We start from the raw sequence: 27,706 nt of genomic DNA, 5'->3' as shown, positions 1-27,706 counted from the left end.
AACGTTAAGGATGTATACTTTTTCACCAAGCTCCAAAAAGTGGGGAAATTGGGAGTTAAGGCTCACCAGCCTTAACGCCACATCCTCCCTAAGGAGGCAGAAAGTGCCAGTGAAATTCTCATTCTCCCAAAGCAGATAAACCATGAGGACAGGATGGAGAATAGGATATGCAGAGGTGACCATGGGGTTGTGGAAAACTGATGACGAACAACTTAGGGCAACCTACTTCTTTGTTTAGAGCAGCCCTTCCCCAACCTGGTGCCGGGGGCTCCCTTTAAACCCAGGGCTGCCATTGGAGAGGAAGGTAAGTCCATCCTCCCACACAACCCGCTCGCTCACTCCCGCCCCCCCACTCGCTCCCGCTGCCGCCCCCCCGCTCGCTCCTGCCCCCCGCTCCCGCCCCTCTGCTCGCTCGCCCCCCGCTCCTGCCCCCGCTTGCTTGCTCGCTCCTGCCCCCCTGCTCGCACCCCCCTCTCCCGCCCGCTCGCTTGTGCCCGCCCCCCCCGCTCGCTCATACCCGCCCCCCGGCCTGGGCCCACCACTGCTGCCACATGAACTGCGGCGACATCGAACTGCATCCCTCAATATTTCACCAATCTTCCTGAAACGCGCAAGGTATGTAAAACCAGCATTTCTTTCTGGCAGTACTTCGTTTCAGAAAGATTGGTGAAATATTTTTCATTTTAGGCTGCTAGAATGACCCACCCCCCAGTAACTGCTTTTAACATGGTGGAATGCTCTTTTTACTGACCATCCTTAACTACAGGAAATATGACAGTGTTTCCTGTAATACACTTCTGTCGAGTTCCCCCTAATTGTCTTTTTTCTAAGGGGGTCTCTATGCACTTCTGCTTTGCAGCTGATTCCCTCAAAACCCCGCAGCATCACTACGGTGTGGTGGGAATGCCAAATTTAGATGGCAGGAGGCAGTGCAGGCGATCCAACCAATTAACTGCAGTGCCAGCAGCCATTCAGTTCGCCACGCCTGTCCCCTGCCCTGTCTTCCCATGCTTACACTGGACTTGCATCTGCCTCCAGCCACACCCACTGACTGAACCTGAACTGAAGCCACTACTGACAGACTGAGAAACAACGTGGTGACCTCGGAGCAACAACAACAACAAAATTATGGTAAAATCACATCAAAAAAGTGCAGTTTCGGGGTAGAAGTCTGATGTGGCTGTGAGTTGGTGGCTACATTGTATAAACAACACAGCACCACTATGCAGCCACGACAGGGTAAACAGACTGTATAGACACACACATCTCAAGTGTAAACAGCCCAAATGTTGTATTCTGTCCTTGCAGGGCAGTTGCTCCAGCCCACTGATCATTTTGTGCCTCTTCCTCAGCTCTACAATATCCTTTTTGAGATGTGGCAAGGGGTGTGCAGCATTCTAAATGTGGCCGCATCCTAGATTTGTATAAAGGCATTATAATATTGCCAGTTTTAGTTTCGTTTCATTTCCTAATGATCCCTAACATGGAATTCACCTTTTTCACAGCTGCCACACGTTGGGTCAGCATTTTCTTTGAAGCAATGTGCCTCAGCTCCAAGAGCCCTTCCATGGCCAGTCAGTCCCAACTCAGACCCCTTCAGTGTATATGTGAGATTAGGATCCCCCTCCTGCATAATAATAATAATAATAATAATAATAACAACAACAACAACCCGCCTCTTCAATTGGATCAAAGTGGGGAACAACAGCAAGCATAAAATTAATAAAATACTGATTAAAAATATAGTATACATTGTTAAAAAAAAATCCTAAAAGCACCCTAAAATTCCACTGGATAGGCCTGCATTTCTGCATCACTTTACATTTACTTCCATTGAACAACATTTGTCATTTAATGCCTATTCCCTCGTTTGGAGAGATTATTTTGGAGCTCCTCACAATCACGTTTTGTTTTTGCTACCTCGCTTTATGGATAAGTTAAAAAGCACCAATTCCTTGGGGCAAACTGTCCAAATTGGTGACTATCAATTTGGAGGGGCAAACTGGCTATTTATTCCTATTCTCTGCTTATTTATTTTATTTAAATTTCTTTATTTACATTTATTTAAATAATATAAATTCCTGCTTCTTTGTCCAGTCATTACTCTGTAAGAGGCCTGTAGTCATATTATTTGAAGAAATACAATCCACCTGCTTTATTCCTGTTCTGCAGGTCAAATAATAAAGCAGTTATGGTTTCTTTAGGCATTTGCAGAGTGGGACTTCTGACAGGGCAAGGGAGAAAGAAACTGTAAAGCATGTGCCGGCTGTGTTTTCTGTTTACCAATATGTTTCATACTCCTTTCTTCTCGCCCCTTCCTAAATATTTCCCTTTCTCTTAAAAGACTTGTCAAGATGATGTGGGAGTTCTGGAACATGGTTGCTGATTACCGCCAGGAATTTCTCTGCATTAGACAGCGGGTAACTGGAAATGCTTATTCCACATTTTGAACCTAATTAACTTGAATTCCTGCATAAAGACTTTTTAAAGCAATTGTATATGTGGGCAAAGTCATGTAATTGGAAGTCTCCCAAGCTACCTTGGGAGACCATGATTATGTATGAACTTACTCAGCGACTGCAACAAGAAGGGAATCCCAGTTTTCAAAAACTAAAACAATATTTCTGTTTACCTCCAGTGTGGAAACCCTTCAAACTCTGATCACGTGCCAATCAAATACAGATGCATATATTTTTTCTGACTATGATATGGCTGAGTTCGGACGACACACTAATCAACTGGGGGAGGGGGGAGGGTAACAGGAACAGAATGGGAAACAACCATTGATTAGCGTGTTGTCCGAACTCAGCCATACACATTCAAACTCTTTCAATTGTTAGCCTTTCTTTTGATTGTTTCACTCTTAATTGTCCTACAGGTTTATCCACTAAGGACTATAAACAGTGATTTTCCTTTCCCTGTTAATTGGTGATCTTGATGTGTTCTTATGTGTATTCTTTGTTTTGTATCTGTATTTTTAACTTTATTTCAAAATAAACTTCAATATAAGTTTCAATATAAGTTCAATAAACTTCAATATAAGTTTCAATATAAACTTCTCCTGTTGACCTACAAAGCTTTTCACTGTCTAGCTCCTTCCTATCTCTCCTCTCTCATCTCACACTATTGCCCCGCTCGTGCTCTTCGCTCCTCTGATGCCATGTTTCTCGCCTGCCCAAGGGTCTCTACTTCCCTTGCTCGGCTTCGTCCATTTTCTTCTGCTGCCCCTTATGCCTGGAACGCTCTTCCAGAAGATTTGAGAACTACAAGTTCAACCGCAGCTTTTAAAGCTCAGCTAAAAACTTTTCTTTTTCCTAAAGCTTTTAAAACTTGATTTTGTTCTGACTTTATACTGTTAGTTTTACCCTACCCAGTGCCTGTTTACCCTACCCTGTGCCTGTTTGCATTCTCTTCCCCTCCTTATTGTTTTATTATGATTTTATTAGAATGTAAGCCTATGCGGCAGGGTCTTGCTATTTACTGTTTTACTCTGTACAGCACCATGTACATTGATGGTGCTATATAAATAATAATAATAATAATAATAATAATAATAATAATAATAATAATAAATTCCATGTTAAAAAACACTTCATAGATTTTCACAAATTCTAAGTAACATTTGCCATATAAGTGTAAGGCACAAGGGGAAGAAAATTAGATATATCTAGAGATTCTTTTCATAGCTCCCATAGAGGAACCAGGTGTAGCTGGTTTTCAGCTCTGTGATGAGACTTCTGCAAAATAACGATCAACCAGTGACCCTGATTCTCCATAGCATCTATTCTATAGCACACACAAAAAGAGTTCCTGAACTCCTCACCTATGTTTTTTTCAATTAACATTTTGCTTTCCTCTCTGGTACTCTTTTGTTATCCTTCAGGAAAGATAATGATCAGTGGTGATGCATTGCGACTATATATAGCTGAACCATATAGCCATAAAAAGCCTTAAGGAAGGATGAAGGAAAGCTTTTGTGTATTCTGCTACTGCTCAGCATGAGTCTTTCTGTAAGTTCTTCCTTCTGTGAATATAATGGATATAAATATTTATCCAATAATACTAAAGTTATAATTTAAACATTAATTTTGCAAACTTGTAATCCAACAACTCATCTCCAGTCATGCATTTCAGTTCTGGTGTGGAAAAGCTGACTAGGATTCTGAATAACAAGTGGTAATGGCACTATATGCAAGAAGCTCTGATGTCAGGAGTGATGCAGTAGTAGTAGGTAGTACTTACTAGAACTAAGTGTCAGAAGGTGCTTTTGGAGGCAGAAAGCAAATACAGCTAGGTACATAATATCCTCAGCTGGCCAAGTTATTCTGGCACCTGAAGCAGAAAACCCCATATTTCAAGACACTCAAAATCAGCTGCATCACTCCGCCTCATGGTAGGGTTAGCCCTCATACTTTTGGATGTCCACTGTTCGCAATTTCATGTCATACAATTTGCTCCAGCTATTTGGTTGTCCATTATATTGATAGCTTCTGTTAAACTATGGAATATATAAAGGATTTTGCCTTTACAAAATCTTGTAAAGGCAAGATCTTGAGGTTCCAGGAAGTTGTGTTCTCAAGCCCTAGAGTGCAGTAGAATCGCAGGGGGAAATAATTTGAGGGTTCACCCCAAGAAGCAATGGCGAAAACATTCTCGCCATTATCCACATCAGCTAACTTTTATAGTCATCAAAGTTGCTCTGATGAAGTCATACTTTTCCCTCCTCCCTCCCGTGACTGATCACAAATCTCATACATGGTCCATAAACAGAAACCCATTCTTACATAAACAATGTCATATCTTAGCAGCCCATGACCGGTACAAAATGTTGCAATCTGTTCTTTGATAAGCACCTCAAGGAGAAATAAGAAGTCCAGAGTATGCTCTGACCCGTCAGAAATGCCTAGTCAGAGGGCTTTAGATGGTAATTAAATGACACAATGCGCCTCTAAGTCTATGTTACTCAGCCTGGTTCCTAAACACGAGCAGAGTGCTTAAGGAAAAAGTAACACGTGACCATGGCAGATAAGGAACCAAGAGATCAGGACAGCCTTGAGGCTTCCTGTGTCTCTTCATTTTTAGAGGCACAAAGGTGGGGGCTAGGGTGGAAATGTCAGGAGTATGTTTGAATTGAGGAGTTTCAAAGGGGTGCTTTCAGATTTCCTTGTCACCATGTTTCCCACTGCATAGTCCATAGTCCTCCTACCTCAGTAAATCCATGCTTCAGACGTTGGACTACCAGGCTTGCCAGACTGCAACCCAGAGATTCCTTTTGTATCTCCTAAATTCTCTGCTGTCTCAGGAGATGAGGCAGTGATGGCTTGTCCTGATCTTCTAGTGAGTCCATGTCTACCACAGAGTCGGAGGCAAAGGAGCAGAGCCATTAGGCAGAGTGAGGTGGCTGCCTCAAGCAGCTGATTTTGGCTGTCAAATTGTGAGTTAATGAATTTGTTATCGTACTTTTGCTCTCAGAGAGAGGTATTTATAGGATTTTCTGTCCAGGTGACAAAATAACTTCATCATCTCCTTGATCTGGGAAAGGAGACACCATTTGCTGTTGTGCTACAGGCAGCAAAATATTAAAGGCTACTTAAAGGCTACTCAATGCTCTGGACCTTCAAGATCTTTCCAGATGGCAGGTGAGGGAAGGCTAATATAATTGCCAGATAATTGCTGCAACATACTACAGTGCCTGTTGTCTTGGGTACTGTAGGCCACTTCCTGCTTCATTGTGCATATTGTTTAGACCAGGGAGAGGCAACACATGGCCTATGGGCCACATGCAACCCCTGCTGTCCCCCAATGTCACCGATTTTTTAAAAATCCTCAAAAATGGCATCTGTAGTGGCTATGGAGCACCGAAAAGGTCAAAATTAGTTTGTTTTGACTTTTTCAGTGCTCCCTAGCCACTACGTACACCATTTTTAAAAAATGGTGCCTGTGTGTTTGCATGTGTGTGCAGCCCATGGGGTAGTGTATGGGGGCAAAAATGCCCCCTACACCCCTCATAGTTGCCTATCCCTCATAGCAATCTTCCTCAATCTGGGCCCCCTGAGATGTTTTCAACTGCAACTCCTAGCATGCCTGACCATTGGCTATGCAGGTCAGGGCGGATGGGATTTGAAGTCCAAAAAATCTCTAGGGCACCAAGTTGGAGAAGGTTGGCCTATCTATGTTCAGCTCCCATCTGGCTGTAGACAGGCATTTTCTCTTTTTCCTGCCGGAGTGTGACATTCTAATAAAAGATACTATTTTATCTATTCTGCTTTTTCTCTTCAGTTTTCTTCCACTTTATTTACTGACTGCAATTGTGTCCCAAACACAGACAGTGATGGAACAAGAAGGGAATGTAGTTCCTATGCTATTCATTAAATTAAGATAGCTAGAATCCCAGTATGATCCACCTTAAATAGTTAATAGGCACTATGAGACTCATAACCACACTTTGTTCCCACCTGCTTTGTGCTGAATGTACATTTTCAGCAGCTTGCCAATTATGCTGGTTTGTGATCTAGATTGACCTAAGGACCAATGAGGTTCAATGAGGAGTTATGACATCAGGTACTTGATGGCACCTTGGTCTGCTACAGCTGCTGCCTGTGAAGGGCAGTAATGATTTTCCATTCACCGACGCAACACGTAAGGTCATGCAGCTGGTATTTCTTCAGATGCTAACACCAAATATTACAACAAAAAGAAAACAAGCCAAGCAGTGTTACAGTGTGGAGAAAGAAGATCTTGCTGTGTTTCAGCCGTCTTGTCAAACATAATGTCCAGGCGAAAGCTTCAAGAAGAGGAAGATCCACCTGACATTCCTGATGGAAACTGTTTTAAAAATTCCTTGAAGCTCTTTCAGAAACTAGTTGACAAAACAGTCACTCAGAAGAGGGAGGAAAGATTAGGCTTGTACATAAAAGATGCTGGTAAGAAGCACTATATTTCATATACAACTCTGAATTTTAACCTCCTGCTTGTGAGTTTTCCTTGGGCACCTACTTGGCCACTCTGAACAGAATTCTAGATGGACCCTTGGTCTGATCCAGCATGGTTCTTACATTCTTATGAAAAACAACAACACCCACCTCATTTTATTTAATTAGAAACTGCCTTTCTGGACCAAATCTACCCAAGGCAGCTAATATCAGTAGCTGCACAGTAAGCGCACAATACTAACAGTCATAACATTTTACAGTTCAAACAATATGAAATAACAATAACAGTACATTAAAATATAATTCAGCCAGAGTAAAGAAGAAGTAATACAGAGCCACAGCAATACGACAACCGCATGACTGAGAAAATGCAGGAGGAGTGTCAAAACCTTGCTAAATGTTGTAAATAAGGGGTTCAACCACAATTCCCATGTAAGGGAGCTCTATATGGTAGGGACTACTGATTTAAATGAGTAGGCTGTCCAACGCTGACCTTAAAGCATGGGCACATAATAATAATAATAATAATAATAATAATAATAATAATAATAATAATAATAAAAATTTATTCCATACCCGCTTCTCCCTCTGGCTCGAGGCGGGGAACATCAAATACTAAAATACTATAAAATACATAAAATTGATTAAAAACATATAAAACTAATACATTATTAAAATAACAGCCAGACATCTTAAAATTCGGCTGGGAAGGCCTGCCAGAAGAGATCAGTCTTTATATGTTTTTTGAATTCAGAAAGACTGTTAAGTTGGCGAATCTCTCCCAGCAGGCCATTCCACAGTCTGGGAGTCGCAGAAGAGAAGGTCCTCTGGGTAATGGTTGTCAGCTTAGTTTTTGCTGGCTGAAGTCAATTCTTCCCAGAGGACCTGAATGTGCGGGGCGGATTATACGGGAGAAGGCAATCCCGCAGGTAACCTGGATTCAAACCATGTACGGCTTTAAAGATAATAACACTTTATACTTTGTCCAGAAACTAATTGGCAGCCAGTGAAGTGATTTAAAATTGGTGCAATATGGTCACCCCTAGGTGTACTGGTGACCAACCTGGCTGCCATATTTCAAACTAGTTGAAGTTTCCAGACTAGGCTCAAAGGTAGCCCTATGTACAGTGTATTGCAGAAATCGAGCCTCAAAGTTACTAGCATGTGCACTACCATCTTTAGGTCTTCCAACTCTAGGAAAGGGCGCAGCTGGCATACCAGCCAAAGCTAATAGTAGGCATTCCTGGCCATCACATCTATCTGGGCTGTCATTTGGAGCGACAGATCCAGGAGCACCGCCAAACTGTGAACACAGTCTTTCAGGGGGAGTGTAACCCCATCCAGAACTGGTTGACACACCTCCAAACCCAGATTGGGGCCTTTGGCAGCAAGCACCTCCATCTTGTCTGGATTCAGCTTCAGTTTGTTTTTCCTCATCCAGCCTATTACCGCCTCCAAGCATGCATTCAGAGGAGACTCACTATCCTTAGCTGACGCTGTGGTCGAAGGCACAGAGAAATATATTTGGATGTCATTGGCATACTGATAGCACCCCGCCCCATGCCTCCGGATGATCTCCCAGGGGTTTCATGTAGATGTTAAACAGCATTTGGGATAGGATGGCGCCTTGTGGTACGCCATACAACAGCTCCTTTTTTGAGGAGCAACTATCCCCAAGCATCACCATCTGGAACCTGCCTGAGAGATAGGACCGAACCACTGAAGCACAGTGCCCCCGATTCCCAAACCCCCTAGGCGTTCCAGAAGGATACCATGGTCAATGGTACTGAAAGCTGCTGAGAGGTCCAGAAGTACCAGTAGGGACACACTCCCCCTGTCAATACTCAAGCGTAGTTCATCCAAGGCAACCCTAGCAGTCTCAACTCCATATCCTGCCCTGAAGCCAGTTTGAAATGGGGCTAGAAAATCTGTATCATTCAAAACTGTTTGGAGTTGGAAAGAAACTGCTCTCTCAATCACCTTGCCCCCAAACAGAAGATTTGTTACTGGTCTGTAGTTACTAAGGTCCAGGGGGTGCAGGGAGGGATATTTTTTTAGAAGCGGCTGTACCACCATGTCTCTTAAACATGATGAAAAGCTCCCCTCCCTAAGAGATGCATTAATAACATGCTGTAGTTGTAATCTAACTGCATCTCCTCACTGGACAAGCAGCCAAGAAGGACAGGGATCGAGAGATCAAGTTGTCATCCTCACTCTTCCATGCAGTTTGTCCACGTCCTCGGTATTCACCAACTGAAACTGATCCAGTGTAATCCTACTCATGGAGTTGCTGGACACTCCATTGTTAACTTCTGCTATAAATGTTGGCATCTAAGTCGGCTTTTATCCAAGAGATTTTTTCTGTGAAATGGTCATTAAAGGCATCACAGTGAACTACCAAAGGCTCTAAGATCAGGTTCAGGGGGGAAGGTGTCTGAATGAGATCCCTCACCACCCTGGACTCGAATTTGCAGTCACAATGCGTGCAGAGAAGAACGCTTTCTTCGCTGCATATATTGCCACCCTATATGAACGAAGACGTTCTCTATGCCGCATCTTGTCAGATATAAGTTGAGTTTTCTGCTATCGGGGCTCCAGTCATCGTCCTTCCCACTTCAACTCCCTGAGATCTTCTGTATACCAGGATGTCTGGTTAGAGGCGGGTCAGAGAGGAAGTGTCGATAGCCCTAGTCAGCTCTTGATTGTGTCTATTGACCAGGGCGTCTGCAGGATCATTGACGATACCAGCCATAGAACCCTCTAAGGCTATCTGGAATCCAAGAGGATCCATCAGCCTTTGAGGGTGGACCATCTTAATAGGTCCACCACCCCTGCAGGGGCAGATAGTAGCCATAATATTAACCCTGACCAGAAAATGGTCTGTCCATGACAATGCAGAGGTATTTAACACCTCCGCCCACAGATCCGTCTGTTCGTTTGGGGTGATAAGAGATAGCACTTCCTTCAGAAGGAATTAAATCAACCTCTAAGAGTTGCCTACATTTTGCCTCTTCTTCCTCACTTTCATGGATGTTTGGGGAATACTGGGAGTTGCAGGCCTTTTTTCTGTCTAAAAATGCACAGGATTGCACCATTAAGCTATTAAAATACCTGTTGCTGATAAGCCAGAGTTTGCTGCTATACTTGTTTAGAAATAGCACGATTTTTAGTCATAGGAAATGCTGACAAGGCTTCCAAATGAAAATGAAGATGAAAAAATCTCAGATGCTAATGACGGATTTCAGCGTCAGCAAAATGAGGCGCTGGTAGGGAAAGTAGTAAAAATAGCAGTATTAATTGGTTAGCTTTTGTATTTATATTCTGTGGGGATATCTTTTGTTTCACTGCAGAGGAAATGGATTATGATAAATTCTTTGCTGCTGTCCAGATCCTTTTTGGTCCAGATGTGAAAACCCAAGATGTTAAAACCTTCTATAGGAAGATTAGCAACAACCCAGATGGACGGACGGAATGGTGCGAGGTAGGATTGTTTATTTTTAACATGCCTAAGCCTCAGCCAAGGTCAGACCAAGCTGATCTGCATTATGGCATGGGAAATACTAGGAAGCCATTTACATGACATATGACTCTGATAGTGACACTGATATGCTTGCCGTTTCTACTGTCCCTAGAACCACCATCACTAGGTGGGGAAGAGTGTTACAATCAGCAGCAAAAGGGATGGAGGAGAAGTCAGAGATGGAGAGTGCTTCCAGACAAGGGTTAAATTGTACAATCACGCTGTCACAAACAATTTTTTTATCAGGGGTTCTGACATCGTTGTCTTTCATTTGTACCCTTTCCCCGTTCTGTCTTTTTCCTTGCCACAAAAAATGTTATGGAAGAAAAGACAAAATAGCAGCCCAATGGGTTGTATCCAGTGGTGTCATTCTGCCAGCAGGAGGGAGATGCTGGCAGAAGGGATTTCCCCTCCCCCCCTGCAAACCCCCTTGTGCTCCCAAAACCTGTCCTGGAGAGTTGGGGGCCCCTCTGGAGCATGCACAGGGGCTGGAGGATGGAGAAGAGGACAAGTCCCATCATGCTGATAGACTTCTGCTTGCAAAACGGTTGGATCCAACCCAGGGCTCTTCATTATTAGCACTAAGAGCCATTGTCTGGAAGCACAATGACATATGTGTAGTGTGATAAGAACAGAAGAGCATCCCATCTTTTAATTTAATTTAATTTATTACATTTATATCCCACCTTCTTTCCTCCTTAAGGAAGCCAAGGTGGTGTACATAATCCTCCTTTCCATGTTATCCTCACAACAACCCTGTGAGGTAGATTGGACTGAGAGTCTGTGACTGGCCCAAAGTCACCCAGTGAGCTTCCAAGGCCAAGGGGGGACTAAAACCCAGAACTCCTGACTCCCAGTCCAATACTCTAACCACTACACCACACTGGCTCATTGCAATGGAGGAGGTAAGGCCAACCTGTGATGGTTGGGAAAAGCTTTACTGAACTAGGAGGGAAGATGCAACCGTGATGAACAGGATATAGGAGGCTGCCCCACTGTTGGAGGCAGCAAAGGTCTGCCCTTGGAAATATTTTCATCGAGTTTCTACTGTGGAAATGCAAGTGTCCAAGGAGAATAGTAGCTCTTGATTTAGGGGTCCAACATAAGGTTAAGGTCCCTGCACTCAATGAAGCATTACAGTCATCGTAGATCATCTCCCCTGTGATAGTTAAAATGCTTCCTTAACTCTGAGATAATCTAAGGAATCATTGCCCTTTACACGGAGATTAGGTTGGGCCTTGTGCTGTGTGGAAAGTAAACTCTTGACAATTCTTATTTTACTGATGTCCTAGATAAGCCTGGGCTTTTGGCTGATAAAGGCAGTTCTTATGAAACCCCAGTCTTTCTGTAGTTCCTGACTAACTTCATGCTGCTTCAGCTATTTGAAGACTCATCACTGGATAGGAGCCATGTTTGGCTCGGATGGGGTGGGGGGTTGGACTGACTTAGAGAACCGTGAGCAAGAATATTATCCTTTCAGCTATACTGTATATTCAGAGAGTAGACTCTACGTTTTCTCTCTCTCTCTCTCTCTCTCTCTCTGTGTGTGTGTGTGTGTGTGTGTGTGTGTGTGTGTGTGTGAGAGAGAGAGAGAGAGAGAGAGAGAGAGAGAGAGAGAGAGAGAGAGAGAGAGAGAGAGAGAGCGCAGGGCTCCCAGCCACTAGATTCCAGCTCCATTGCAACTGTATTCCTGCCACAACCCTTGCAGACTGCATTATGTTTCTCAAAGGCTACAATACAAGCCCTGACACCTGAGGAACACTCAGGGCCAAAACAGATATTAAACCGTATCTAGCAGCTGCACCTTTAAATTTTTTTTCTTTACTCTAGAGTAGGCACGGGGCAAGGGTAGGGGAAGAGCCAGCTCTTTAAAGCACCCCTACACCCACACTAGGGTCCCAACGTGGATCAGGGGCCTGTGCCTAGTCTAATAACATTCAACAAGAGCAACATAGGACGGCCATATGAAAAGGAGGACAGGGCTCCTGTATCTTTAACAGTTGTATCTAAAAGGGAATTTCAGCAGGTGTCATTTGTATATATGGAGAACCTGGTGAAATTCCATGTTCATCACAACAATTAAAACTGCAGGAGCTATACTAGAGTGACCAGATTTAAAAGAGGGCAAGGCACCTGCAGCTTTAACTGTTTGAAGAAGGAACTTCACCAGGTTCTCCATATATGCAAATAACACCTGCAGAAATTCCCTTTTCAATACAACTGTTAAAGATTCCGGAGCCCTGTTCTCCTTTTCATATGGTCACCCTAATTTATATGCAATTCTGTTAAGAGTTGAGATTTGTTCTTGCATCCTGGAGTTCTCCCATCAGTCCCGTGTTCGATTTTCATGTTTCATGTTTAAAGTGTTACACTCCTGTAGCAACGAACATCCTGAGCGCTTGAAGGTGGGATAGGATTGGCTCTGCAGGCATTTGGAGCCCATATCGTTCTCTTCAGATGAATGTGCTACTGATTACAGACTTTTTCACCAACTAATCAGCAGACCATAGCAAAGTGCTTCATATATTACACCATTAACCTTTTGAAAGCTACTTTTAAATCATTCTTCTGCCTATAAATCCTCCTCGTCTTCTCTAGAGTTGATGAGAATTCAAAAGAGCTCTTTACTCAGTTCTCCATGTAAACCTGGCTAGCAACAGGAAAGGTAGGTGGGAGATGGAGGCTGTGAGAAAGACAGGGAATGGGGGAGACCCCTCCCAGTATTTTTCTCCAGTGGGTGCAGATATGAGGGGCTTGACAAGGAAGAAGGATAGAGGAACTGCTGTGGCTTCCTAATCCTATTCATTATTGATATTACTATATAGTGTACTATATATTAAAAGCATTTTATCATCCTTTCTAGATTTGCTGTCACAAGATACTTTTTTTTTGTCTGAGATGAGTTTAAGTTTTCAAGTCTGCAATGTGGGCTGCTTCACATATTGCACATTTCCAATAGAGAAGGGATTTCTGTAGAAAACAGGGATGCAATTCAGTTTTATGTATTTTATCGTTTACTGTTGTTCCCCGCCTCGATCAAAATGGAGAGGCGGGTAAGAATTATTATTATTATTTATTTAGATAATTATATGGGGTAGCTTGAATGACTTTTATGATTACTTAAAATGCTTGAGAAAACATACTTTTAACTTTACCATTTGTGTGAATTTGTGAATTCAGATATAGTATTGATGTATTGGCATAATACAAAGTATTGCCATGGAATGAAGTTCTCTTTAATTTTCATTTCTGTGACTTTTGGTTCACCTAGAATATGTTGTATTTGTCAACTTGTTTTGTCAAGCTTGTGCTCAGATTTGAGTACAATGTGAGTTCCTCATATCAATGAGAGGAGGAGGGGTCATGCTAGACAACATTGGAGCCTGCCCAATATGCTGAAGACAGACCTCAGCCTCTGTGAACAAATTTATCTAAAAATCAGGATTTTGTCCATGCCTGACTTACAGATTTTACGCTGAGTGTTCTGCATCTCTTCAGTAATGCTTCCAAAAATTATTTCAATACATTAAGAATTTTTTTCAGTCACTTTTAGCACTTTTGTTCCCTGATTATAGCCTCAAATGTATTATTATTATTATTATTATTATTATTATTATTATTATTATTATTATTGGCTATTATTATTTTTTACACTATTAAGGTGGGTTTTTTTCAGTGAAGGTACTTAGCTGAGAAATGCTTACTTGCTCAAAGTTTAGCTGTTGAAACCACAACAAAATTTGCTCCTAAAGGCAAAGGCTATTTTCCTTGAGTAACTCTTAAATCATACGTTGCATTGCACATGTCTGTAAAATGGAGGAAAAGATGAACTGATTATAAGGTAAGTTTGATTTTGAAATGACTCTATTTCTGTGATGAGCAGGCTGTATTTGCAATTGACATGCTGGCTTTCATTTTAGTAGAGCTCTAAACTTCATTTTGGAGTCGTCCTAAGGCTTACATGGGTATTTCATGTCATTTTCCAGGAGAACAAGGACCTAGCTGTTCTCCCACCCACCCCCTGCTCCCTGCTGCTGCCTTCTTAGGTGTTGACCACAACCATGAGTATCCCCTAAATGCTCTCAACTGAAATTTCCTAACTCCATTTTCTACATGAGGCCATGTAACTCCACTTCTGAAATCTCTTCATTGGCTTCCAATTCACTTCAGAATCCAATATAAACTTCTCCTGTTGACCTACAAAGCTTTTCACTGTCTAGCTCCTTCCTATCTTTCCTCTCTCATCCCACACTATCGCCCTGCTCGTGCTCTTCGCTCCTCTGATGCCATGTTTCTCACCTGCCCAAGGGCCTCTACTTCCCTTGCTCGGCTTCGTCCATTTTCTTCTGCTGCCCCTTATGCCTGGAACGCTCTTCCAGAACATTTGAGAACTACAAGTTCAACCGCAGCTTTTAAAGCTCAGCTAAAAACTTTTCTTTTTCCTAAAGCTTTTAAAACTTGATTTTGTTCTGACTTTATACTGTTAGTTTTACCCTACCCAGTGCCTGTTTACCCTACCCTGTGCCTGTTTGCATTCTCTTCCCCTCCTTATTGTTTTATTATGATTTTATTAGAATGTAAGCCTATGCAGCATGGTCTTGCTATTTACTGTTTTACTCTGTACAGCACCATGTACACTGATGGTGCTATATAAATAAATAAATAATAATAATAATAATAATAACTCGTGATTCCTGACTCACGGTACTTTGCCGGTACTGTACCAGGATGGACAGAGGAATGAAAATGCTTACAAAAACATCAAGCCTCAATGCTCCTTTTAGCTTAAAATTTATTGATACTTCTGACTACCTAATGTTAGGAAGAAATGTTTGTGTATACTTATTTTCACATTCATTCCAGATGCTGTTTGTGCTTTGTTTGGCTTATTTTAGATCTTTGGATATTATATACTGGACGGCGATGCCCTTGCTGACCAACTCGATGAAGAAAATATGGTTTTCCTGGTATCCAAAAAACAACGGATTACAAAATCTGGTGAGATCTTTAATGTACCATCCCCAAGCTAAAGCTCTACATCATGTGTTGTCAATATGGGCAGAATCATTTATTCATAGAGTTACATTTGTTAAGCACATTTCTCACACTGCCATATGCTTCATAGTACAATTATTCTTTAATCCTGCTTTCCCATCACTATTCTTTTCGAGCCTGCATTTTTCCTACGCAGAGTGGAGCATATGGCGTTCTTCATTTTGGCTCCCTTATCTGAAACACACTGAGTCTCTTACAGACTTAGTTAGGAGTCTTACTTCATTAAAATAATTTTCTTAAACATTATTATTATTATTATTATTATTATTATTAGCATTTTTGAGTGGAAATAATTCTGGATTAACCTTTTCTCCTACCCTAAGATGAGATCTAGCCAGGCTTCATTGACTCAACAAAAGAACACTCAAAGTGAATATGTTGTTAGTATAACAGAGCACTACATTTCTATGCCTTGCAGTGGAGATATGTAGTACACTACAAATGCACTACATGTCTCCATTACAAGCCATAGTAAGTTAATATCAGCTATTTCACTTGTAATTTTACACATCTGTGAGCTGCAGAGGAGCATTATGGCTGCGATCCTAGATCCACTTACCTAGTGGAATTCAATGGGACTTAACCTCTGCAGAGAATGGCACTGCATGTCATGTGAGCCTCCAGCAGACGTCTGATATGCTCAGACCAGTGAGATGAATGCTTCAGTTACTCCAAAACCAATTGCATGCTTAGCTGAGTGCAGGGCTGCATCCATCCATTGTTTTCCTTGGGATTAAATCAGCAAGCTTAAAAGCAAGTACTTCAGCCTGGTTGGTTGTGGATCGGACTGCCTATGTACCTAGTAAATTGCAAGAGAGGGACAATTTTTTTAAAATGTTGGTACTTTTGCCAACTTACTATCCTTCAGTTTCCTACCTATTAGATCGGCAGGGTTTGCAATGGACTGGATGTCTCCTTGCACTAGGCTCCCCCATCAACACCAACACTTAATTCTCATTATGTTGAAAGACCACCAATTATGTTGAAAACCAATATTCTTTCTGATGAGTGCAATTATGTTGGGAGCTTGACTAGGCAGAACCATCTAAATGGGACTTTGACAAAATAATGCTAATGTTTCTTAATTATTTTGTGTGCTCTGGCTTAGGCAATTTACCTGCAGGGACTAGGCAGCAACCAGTGCCCAACGGATGAGCTTATGACTAAAAGCACTTTGTAGCTGGAACAGGCAGAGAAAGCGCCAGCTGGAAACTGGGGCACAGCCTGGGAGAGCAGCATGAGTTGGTCTCTGGGATTTTGCTTAGAGGAGTGTGTTTGCTTTTTAAAAATTTAATTTCCGTGCCTCCCCTTTTGTTTAAAACTCCTAGGACAGCTCACATGGTTAAAATAGTATAATAACAAATACAATAAAATCCAGCAGAAGCACCACCAAAATAAAGCCCAGCTGACCTAGGGTGACCATATGAAAAGGAGGACAGGGCTCCTGTATCTTTAAGTTGTATTGAAAAGGAAATTTCAGCAGGTGTCAATTGTAAATTCCCTCTTCATCACAACAGTTAAAGCTGCAGGTGCCCTGCCCTCTTTTAAATCTAGTCACTTTAGTATAGCTCCTGTCCTGCAGCTTTAACTGTGATGAAGACGGAATTTCACCAGGATCTCCATATATACAAATGGCACCTGCTGAAATTTCCTTTTCTATGCAACTGTTAAAGATACAGGAGCCCTGTCCTCCTTTCCATATGGTTACCCTAAGCTGACCCCATAAAACATTTTCTTAAAAGCAGCACCAATAGTATGCTTGGAAGGCCTTGGCAAATGAAAAAAGTCTTCCCAGGGTCAGCAGGGATGCCCCAACTGGAAAGGCCTCTCCCCAGCCACCGCCCTAACTTCAGAGGGCAAGGAAACATAGAGGAGGGCCTTTGATGATAAACGTTAAGTTGGGGGAGGGGTGATGTAGAAGGAAGCGGTCCTTAAGGTAGCCAGGCCCCAAGCAATGTTGGCATTTTAAGGTGATCACCAGCAGTTTGACTTGTGCTCAGAATGGACCAGGCAGTCAGTGTCTTTTTCTAAGAAGTGGCCAGTCCCAATGAGTAATCAGACAGCAATATTTTGTAGTACAGTAAGATACCAAAAACTTTACAGCATCATCCCACACCCCCAATATAATGCATCCCAGCCATCTATTCTTAAAAGTCACCAAGTCATTATTTAATTAAGTAAAAGGTTTTTTTAACCCACCTTTCATAGGAACACAGAAAGCTGCCTTATACTGACTCCATTAGTCCATCTAACGCATTATTGTTGACTCTGGCTGGCAGCGGCTCTCAGGGGTTTCAGGCAGGAGTCTTTCCTTGCCCTGCCTGGAGAAGCCAGGGATCGTACCTGGGACCTTCTGCATGCAGAGCAGGTTATCTATCACATTCTGAGTGCTGTGACCTAGCAGTAGTTGAAGATTTTTCAAGCACAAGACAATTCAATCAAATGTAAATTGGAATAAATGAGACTTCAACAACTTCTTCTTCTTCTTCTTCTTCTTCTTCTTCTTCTTCTTCTTCTTCTTCTTATTATTATTATTATTATTATTATTAAATCAACCCTGATGAAGCCATATATATCATCCTGTGAAGCAAGTTTAAAAGCTGTGGGGCCACTACTGAGAAAGCCCTGTCCCTAATAACAGCCCATGTCACTGCTACAGAATAGGTATAATATTTTATTCTCTTATTCTCCCAACATGTTAACAATCTATAAATTTTAAATAACATGGTTTAAAATTTGTAATTTTGCATTGCTGCTGTTTTTATCTGGTTGAGTTTTTATATTGTATTTTATATTATGGTTTTATACTGTTGTTTTATACTTTGAATGTTTTTAATTTTTGTGAACCGCCCAGAGAGTTCCGGCTATTGGGCGGTATAGAAATGTAATAAATAAATAAATAAATAATATGATCCAAGTTCCTAGTTCTAGCTGCCACGTTCAGTACCAGTTGCAATTCTGAACCATCTTTAAGGCCAGCCCCATGTAGTGTGCATTACAGTAATCTAACGTGGACGTAGCCATGGAATGTGTTACTGTGCCTAGGACAGATTTCTCTAGATAGGGCTGCAGTTGCCAAACCAGCCTAAGCTACTACATAGCACTCCTAGCAGCTAACATCACCTGTGCCTTCATAAACAGCACTGAGGCTTTAAAGCGCTTTATAACAGTTTTGACAACTGTTGGGGACCAGGACACACTGCATATACAGTTTTCAAAACGTTTTCAAAGTGCTTTAAAGTGCTTTAAAAGCAATAGTGTAGACCCCCCCCCCCCGGAGGAGTTGCAGCTGGTGCACCAGCCTTGGTGAAAAATGCACCGTGCTCCAGTTGCCACTTGGTCCTCCAGTGACAATGCTCAGTCTATTAAGACTTCAGAGGTCATTTATTTGGAGTTCAGTCCCATCCAAAACAGGCTGAGCCACCTCCCACCAACAACACCTCTGTTTGTCAGGACTGGGTTTCATTTTGTTATCATCGGTATGATTTTTTTTGAAAAATAAATATTACGGAGAAACCCTAGGTCTTCAAGGATCTGTCATCCAAAGCAAACTAAAACCAATAGCATTGCCCCTCAAACTTTCTGTATAATGGAAGTGAGGAGCATGTAATATATTATCAAAACAAATTAAATGCATCCCAGTGGAGGTTGGTGGCTCCGATTTTGGTGGGGCTGTAAATCCATTCATCGTTTCAGTCAGAATCAGCCAGAACTCTAAAGGAGCTATCCAAGGTGCTGAACCCATTTTGGGAATGGTATTCTGCACTTTGGATAGCTTCTTTAGAGTTCTGGCTGGTTTTGACCAAAACACAGAATAAGGTTACAGCCCCACTGAAATCTGAGCCACCAGCCTCCACTGATAGATCCTTTTATAGAAATATTTTATTACTTTGATCTTTGGCAAATGTGTTTATATTACATAGTTTGTGATTTGACTGTGATTCCTTATTAATATATTTAAATTTTAAATATGAATGTGTATATGTACTTTTAAGAGACTTGACAGATGTAATTTTGCCAATGAAAAACACATGTTCAAACAAAAACTTTATTAAAATATTATTTAAACCATTGCACACTTTCCTTCCATCTTCAATACAGGCCCCATAAGTTAGATGACTCCTACCTTGTTTTTAACTCTGTGGATTACCTAATTTCTAGGGAGTTTACTGTAAGGTTAAAAAAGGTGATTTGTTTATTTTTGGCAGGAGTCAAGAGACGTGATGTAATAATGTGCATAGTAAAGGTACCACAGCTGGATTTTTTGGTAACAGCATCTCAGAAAGGAACGCTATCCATTTTTTCCAGCCAGGTAATGTTATTGTACTAAGCACTTTCTAATATGAACAGAAAATTATAGATATATAAATGGAACTAACTGCCTTTTACTTATACTTGAGTGAAATAGTTAAGCAAATTTATTTCATATGAATGACACCTGTTTTTGAAATTTCTGAAATATGAAGGCTTTTAACCTAATTTTCACATATTAGTCTGGCACAAGTTCATAGAAAGTAAGCGCTGTCCAATAAGAAGCCTTGTGAAAGCTCTATCAAAGTAAATGGTTAACACACAAATCTGCAAATGTATTCTTGCTCAACCCAACGAAATTTTGATGGCCCAGTAGCAGGAAAAGAAGTTCCTGGTGTGTTGTTTATGTTTTCTCTCTTACGAAACACGATGCTCCCAGGCTCTTCTAACTCATTCATCCAGTCCCTGCTGATGCCAGTCTTTCAGAAAAATGACTATAATGCAGAGATGAATGATGAATATTTTTAAAAATTCTGTGTCTAAAAGCCGACTTGCCCTTCCTTCCTCAGCAAGTACTCCCCTCCCAATGCCCCCATGAAGAGGGGAAATCCTTTATCTCTAATCTCTGATTGGAGATAAGAGCAGGGGCTGGCTGGCTGGAAACCTCCCATGGACAGATGACCACATTGGGGAAATGTGAAGCCTGGTGTCCATCACAACAGGCTAGGCCTATTCCTTCTTACAAGAAAACCACCAAGGCCTTCCTTCCATGCATATCTAGAAGTCAGGAAGTTGCACACACTCTGCACATGGGAAAGACTTCTGTTCAATGTTTAGTGCATTTCCCATAGGAATGAGTGTGCAAGCTTACAGGACAGAATGTGTGTGTGGTAAATGAATGCACTTGTGGAGGTGCTTGAGTGCAAGTGTGTGCAAGCATGGGGGGAGGAATTGATTGCATGTGTGTGAACATGTGCATGGAAGCATACAGGAGTATAGAAATGAACTTGTGAAAGTCTGTGTGTGTATCTGTAGTCAAACACATGTGGCTCAAAAGACTGTCTTTCCCATAAAATGTCAGTGATTACAACTTGCATTTAATACTACTATTTTGTAACCCATTGAAGAGAGATTTTGGGTGTCATCAGATGAGCATTTTATTGCACGTTTGTTACTGGGCACTCATGGATTTTCGCGGGGCCTATCCACGACGATATCTGCATCCTGCGTGCCTCCCGCTCCTTCTAGCTTTCCTCGCGCAACAGAAGACCCCAGTAAATCCGAATTATTTTTGAGACGGAACTTGCCACTATCTCCTGTGTGCAGGAGAAGCAGCATGATAAAAATGGCCCACTGAATGGGCCATGTGCACAGTGTTTACTTCCTCTTTCCTCTCCCTGAGAGAGGAAGTAATGAGGGACAAAAGTGCGGGTGGAGAAGCGATGGTAAGGAAACACAGTTTACCCTCATGTGATGACGCTCTTTGATAACAGGTGCTTGGGAGGGACGGTGTAGAGAGAAAACCAATTAATCTCCAAGGCCCCAGCTTTTTATTTGTTTAAATGCAGCAGTATACCAGCATAGTATAAGTTACAAATGTGACTCATCTGTGCTGTTTGTGATTTTACACATCTGCAGCTCTAGTACAAATAGGCCATTAAATTTTGTGAAAATGCAATTATGTGTTTCAAAGCATCAGTAACAGACTCAAGGGTTTAATTTAATTAGGGCATAATGCACACGCTAGGCATATCCACGATTACAGTGGATGATTAAACACTAAAGGTTGAGTCATTAGGAAACGACTGAAAAAATGCATGTGAAAACCTATTCATCTGTCTTGCATATTATACTTCTTGTACATGAAGGGGAGTCTGTGTTCTACAATGCATTGTTCTTAGGAATAAATCCCCCCCCAAGAAGTTCAGAGAACTCTGCTGCCGCCTCAGACTTTCCACTGATGTCAGAGTTGACATCATTGCCTCCATTTCATTTCCAAAGCTAGAAATTATTTTACCTTACTCTTTGAAAGCACCACATGGAAACTTTCAATCATGCTGACGCAACTGTACCTGCTGTTTTGAAAATGATTAGGGCATGACTGTACGTAAACCTTTGGCAGCTTACAAAGGGCATTATCACGCCTGAGGCTTAAGTCACCTGATGTGGGGGAAAGGGATTTGAGAGGTGAATGAGCATTCTAGCCAATGGAAGTGTTGCACTTGCATTTGAAATGCCATCGAAGCAAGAGGCATTTGTGTGAAAACTCCCTTCACGTTCTTCTCAGGAAAGGTTCTATTTGGGCCTGTCTCTGTCAGGCTGAGCCTCAGTTAATGCTGCAGGTTTCCCTTTTGGGGTGAGCGGACATGTGGATCAAGTGCTCCAGCAAGGGTAATGCCAATTGATTCAATAGTGTTCCCCTGAGGTTTTTAAAGCAGTGTAAGAAAGGATGGTAGGAAAATAAGCTGTTTTTTTCATATTGCATTTCATAAGTGATCATTAACACCATATAAATTAATTTCATAGCTGCCCTGGGCTCCTTGCAGAAAAAGTCTGGATATAAATATTTAGAAATTAATTATCTTTCATTTATGAAAGGCTTCTACTTATATTCAGGAAAAAATGGTAACCATTGTTGTTTATATTTCTATACTGCCCCATAGCCAAAGCTCTGTTTACGTAACATTAAACAATTAAAAACAATATACAAAATTTAAAACTGTTTTAATAGCTGTTTTTACAAGGATACTGTTGTTTTAATGCTTTTTATGTTTTTAAACTTTGTATATTTGTTTTTAATGTTTACTGTTTTTAACTTTTGTAAACCACCCAGAGAGCTTCGGCTATGGGGCGGTATATAAATGAAATAAATAAATAAATAAATACCACAAAAAACATTGCAACCATTGGCCATGGAATGCAGAAGCAAGAGGTGGCTTCTCATCCTCTATGCACATGTGCATTCTGGATTCAGATACAGAATACACACATCTCTCATGCATATGTGTGTGAATTCTCACCTTCTCCTTTACATGGAAGCCGTGTCTAGGAAGAGGTCAAGACCCTGGGGGGCTCTTCCAGTAGGCCAATGCCTGCCAAGCTGCAGCACTCAGCAAGAGGGAGGCACCACTGTCAACTGGCATGGGTTGAATCTCCCCCATGCCAGGCGTCTCTCTTGCCTGAGCAATGCCCAGATGTGGGAAGAAGGAGCATGGGTAAATGGCCAGTGGATATACAGCGTCTGATACGGACTCAAGTTGGAGCAAACTCTTTGGAATGGGATTTGTAGGGCATGTATGGCTGCCATTTTATTTATTGCATTTCTATACCGCCCAATAGCCGAAGCTCTCTGGGCAGTTCACAAGAATTAAGACCATTCAAAGTATAAAACATCAGTATAAAAAAAACGATATAAAATACAACATAAAAGCACAACCAGGATAAAATCAGCAGCAGTGCAGAAATACAAATTTTAAACACCAAGTTAAAATTTATTTATATATTAAAATACTGAGAGAATAAAAAGGTCTTCACCTGGCGTCTGAAAGAATATAGTGTAGGTGCCAGGCAAACCTCCCTAGGGAGCTCATTCCACAGCCGGGGTGCCACAGCAGAGGAGGCCCTCCTCTTGGTAGCCACCTGCCTCACTTCTGTTGGCAGGGGCTCATGGAGGATCTGGGCAGGTACATATGGGAGGAGGCATTCCTTTTGAATATGCAACTCCCAGGTGTTGTTGTGTCATGCAAACCCTGCAAGACCATACAAAGCCATGGTCTCTTTTAGGGTTGTGCAAGGATTAGCTTTCACATAACCCACACTTGCTGGATTAAATGGCAGCTGTGGGAACCACAACTCATCATGGGTTAAATAACCCATGGTGAGCCACAATGTATCATCCAAACCGTGTCATTAGGAACTATAGTTGAACTCAATAGAACCTATGTAAATTTCACCCACACATTAACACTTTACTGGAGGCGCACTGTTATTTCACTTTCTCTCATATTTTCTTTAGCTGAAAATGTTCAAGAAATTTTAAAATTTACTTCCAACTATGATTGCCATATTTTGTTCTTGCTTTTCCAGATGAGGATCGTGACAACCACAAGCATTCCAGTAAGATTAAGATTACTCTGGGGTTTTTTTCTAATGAATTCGATTAAAAATTAGAAGTTAATGAAGTGAAATCTTGAAAATGCTTATCTTTGAATTTCCTATAAAAAATTTAATTTTGAAATACTGTATGCTATATTAGGCAGATTCATTCTTTTCCTTCTGAGTAAGAAGATACTATATAATATATGATGTGATTATATTATACATTCTTAGGTCAAAGGATGTATAAGAAATATAATTTACTTCATGAAATGAAACACACACAATTTCCTTAACCACTGTATCTTTAAATTGTGCTTAGTGGTATTTGAGTTGATTGCAGTAGTTAATTTCAATTTTGAAATTATATGTAACACTAGGAAAACACACAAACCATATTTCTAATTTGAAGGCTTGCTGCTGAGGATTGATTGTGCTCTGATACAGTTTAGGAAAATGTATTACCTGCTTTTTAAAAAATCATGTAGTTCAATAAAAAAACATTTTCTAGCAAAGTATTAACAGACATTCTGGACAAGGAAATTGAGAAAAAATTATTGGTTAGGATTTGGCAGAGTTTATTTATTTATTTAGGTTGCAATGCTATACACCAGCCTTTCCAAACCTGGTGCTATCTAGTTGTGTCAGACCACAATTCCCATAATCCTCATCAATATACCCTGTGGTTGGCTGGATTCCATGGGACTTATTTATTTATTTATTACATTTCTATTGCTGAAGCTCTCTAGGCGGTTTACATAAGATTATTTCTGAGTAGACATGAATACATTGTGCTGTTAAAATATTTATGCCCTTCCTTTTGACTATACATAGCATTCAAGGAAGTGTCAATGTTATTGCTAAAATACAATTTAGAAGTATTATTCATAATAGTTTTTACAGTAATAACCAATTTACAGTAAAGCAAATATAATTAAATCATCAAAACCAGCAAGAGATTAAAACAATTGAGGGTGCAATCCTATCAGGATAGTTGGAAGTCTCCCAACTCAGAAGTTACCAACTATCCAATCCAGGATAGATGGAGCATGGAGGGATCCTTTTGCTAGATGTTCAGTTTTGAGTATCTAGCTGGGAGGTTCAGAGCAGGAGAGGCTGTGCAGCTCATATGAAGCTGTGTAAAGGAGCTTCCTCAGTCTCCTCCCCTCCCCACCCTCAGGCACGCCCCCTTTCTGCTCTCTCCATTCTCCATTCCCAAGCACAGAGAAGGAGCCAGCTCAAAAAAAAAAAAAAAAAAAAAAAAACCACAAGAGCTGTGAGGTGTGTGTGTGGGGTGTGTGTGTGAATGGTTTCTAGGAACCGAGGTCGGAGTGCTGGCTCCAACCATGGTTCCCAGAAAACGAAAAATCCTATGGCTGTTCTAAACAATGTCTTGTGGCTGTAGGATTACTCCCTAAATTGCAGAAAATACTTCTACTATTATTACTACTACTAATTTTTCCATTCTAGCTCAGAAAATACATTTAAGTCCTCACCAATTGTTGGTGCTATGCTGTTAATCTTGTTAGAAGTTAATAGGCATGCAAAGAGAAAGGTTCTTGCTGAGATGCTGCAGGACATTGCACTATATTTAAATGGAAACAATTAGTGATGCAGAATATACCACCCCATAGATGAAGCTACTGCTGAAGCTACTCCACCCACAAACTCAAGGTGCATAGAACTCCAAGGTTGAGTAAGTTAATTTGGCACCTGAAACAAAAAATCACACAAGCATCATTCCCTGGGAGTAAATATACAACACTAATAAATTAAAAATAAATAACCATTTACTTTCACAATCAGGTACCTGTGGCCTCACTCTCTCTAATGGGAGAGCCAGCCCTGCCAGGGTCTGTTTTAAGAGAATCTAGCTTGTTGGTTAGCAATTACTGCATTTCATGCCTAACAGCTTCTACTGGCACAACAGTGGGTAATAAGTCAATTGATTAGGGTAATTTATCTAGCCACCTCTCAATGATGGGAGAGCATCATCTTCTGATTGCATTCCCCAGGTGATCAAATTACTTGAACCTTGTTCTTATTAAAAACATTTTTCCCATGTCTGGCCTGTCTCTCTTCCTCACAATGGCACAGCAACTGTTTCTCTCTTATCATGGTTAGATCTCATCATAATCATCACAGGCTACAAACAGAACTTGAAGCTCTGGGCATACGTTCAAACAGCCATAGTTGTTACCGTCTAAATTTGATTTAGAATCATAATAACTTTTCAAATTACTCTATTCAAATTGCAGAGCACAGAGTAATTTCTCTTTATGTAGTACAAAACACACAGATGTGAAATAAATGTATAGCTTGGTTGAGTCTGCCACTCTCACGTCTGGTTTGGCCCTAATCTTACCTCACAGGTCTGCTTCGAGGCTAAACAATTGCTCTGAACTCCTTGGAAGAAGTCATGAGTCCTTCTGTAATACATTATAAAATTTATATTCTGAATTATTAAAGCACCTCCACACCTATATGTCAATGGCATAATATTTAGCATTCTATAAATACGTTTCTGCCAAAAAGTAAATTCTAGGAAACTCAAGCTTTATAGCAGCTGATACTTTGCCTGCCATTATTGCTTAAATTCTTCCTCTTTATATAAATCAATTTCATAAGAAGACTTTCAGACATCAATTATAGATAAAGGTTATTTCCCTGCAAGCCAGCACAGAACTTGATTCTGCCAACATTTCTCTTTCATCAGGACAGTTCCTGGATCACTGGATGTGATTACCTTAGTCAACTCAAGCGTGTTGTTGCTGTGACAGAAAGAACCATCATCATATGGGATTATAAATCACAAGGGTCTGCCCTGGTATGAGAGGAAGTTATGCTAATGTATTTTTAAAACAAGACAAACTCCAAACAATAATTTCTGGTGTTCTGCTGCAGTTTAGTTTCACTGTATTCTTGTTATTAGAAACTAAGCAGAAAAAGAAGCTGGTCATAGTATGGGTGCTTCCAGACTGAGTTTTTATTGAACAGTTGCCCTGCCTCATTCATGGAATTATAGAGGGTCCAGGCATCATCATCACGCATTTGTAGCCCTCCTGCATTTTCCCAATGCTTTTTCCTTCTTCCTTAGTAGCGAAGGATGGAATAGCTGCACAATATATTTGATTGGTAATGCTAGGAGCCCTCCATCTTGATCCACCCTATGAAAATCTAAAAAAAATCATGCTGAAGGAGTAATACTAGTAAGAAGTGATATAACTCATCAGAGAACAGAGACTAATCTCGGTTCTCATGTGCAGCAAATATCCAGTTTAACGATAAAGGCTTATAAACTTAGGGAACCTAGCTGCAGTTTAGGTTATGGAAATCGTAGACGTGATATTGGAGTTATATGACTGGATCCTCTGATGCTTCTGGACTAGGAGGATAAAAAGTAGCTACAGGGACCTGGTTTGGATTGTAGCTACAACAGTGGAGGAGGGATTAACTCCTTTTCACTGACAGTGGCCTGCTCTTAGCCACAGATATCACCCTCTGTTACTAATAACAGCTTCAGTGTGTGTGTGTGTGTGTGTGTGAGAGAGAGAGAGAGATTGATTTAAGCTAAGGAAATATCATGGGTGGGAAGGGTTAAATTTCCCTCCCATAGTCTTGATTCAAATACCTCACCTTCACCCTATGGCTGGTTTTATCAAAAGAAAAAGATGTCAGGAAATCTATTGATAGATCTCCGTATTATGTCTAGCTTGGTCCTTATATGAAACATGTAGCAAAAATACTATATGGATTTAGCAACTGCCTGACATTTTCATTGGTTGGCAGTTAAATATTGACACATGTGGTGATACAAACGTATTTGAAAGGTACCCTTACCCCAGTGTACAGA

General features: G+C 41.0%; 1 protein-coding gene across 1 annotated transcript in view; it reads left to right on the top strand.

Moving 5' to 3' along the window:
- The first annotated feature begins 6,769 nt into the window (after positions 1 to 6,769).
- Positions 6,770 to 27,706, top strand: part of WDR64 (WD repeat domain 64) — an 87,878-nt gene continuing 66,941 nt past the window's right edge. The window contains exons 1-6 of the mRNA XM_063125413.1: positions 6,770 to 6,923; positions 10,283 to 10,413; positions 15,348 to 15,450; positions 19,716 to 19,819; positions 23,845 to 23,874; positions 26,570 to 26,680. Of these exons, the coding sequence (XP_062981483.1) occupies positions 6,770 to 6,923; positions 10,283 to 10,413; positions 15,348 to 15,450; positions 19,716 to 19,819; positions 23,845 to 23,874; positions 26,570 to 26,680 (633 nt within the window). The remainder of the gene's footprint in view (positions 6,924 to 10,282; positions 10,414 to 15,347; positions 15,451 to 19,715; positions 19,820 to 23,844; positions 23,875 to 26,569; positions 26,681 to 27,706) is intronic.

The sequence above is a fragment of the Elgaria multicarinata genome, chromosome 4 (assembly GCF_023053635.1).
Source record: "Elgaria multicarinata webbii isolate HBS135686 ecotype San Diego chromosome 4, rElgMul1.1.pri, whole genome shotgun sequence".
NCBI classification, from domain to species: domain Eukaryota; kingdom Metazoa; phylum Chordata; class Lepidosauria; order Squamata; family Anguidae; genus Elgaria; species Elgaria multicarinata.
This window is presented reverse-complemented; position numbering and strand designations above follow the sequence as displayed.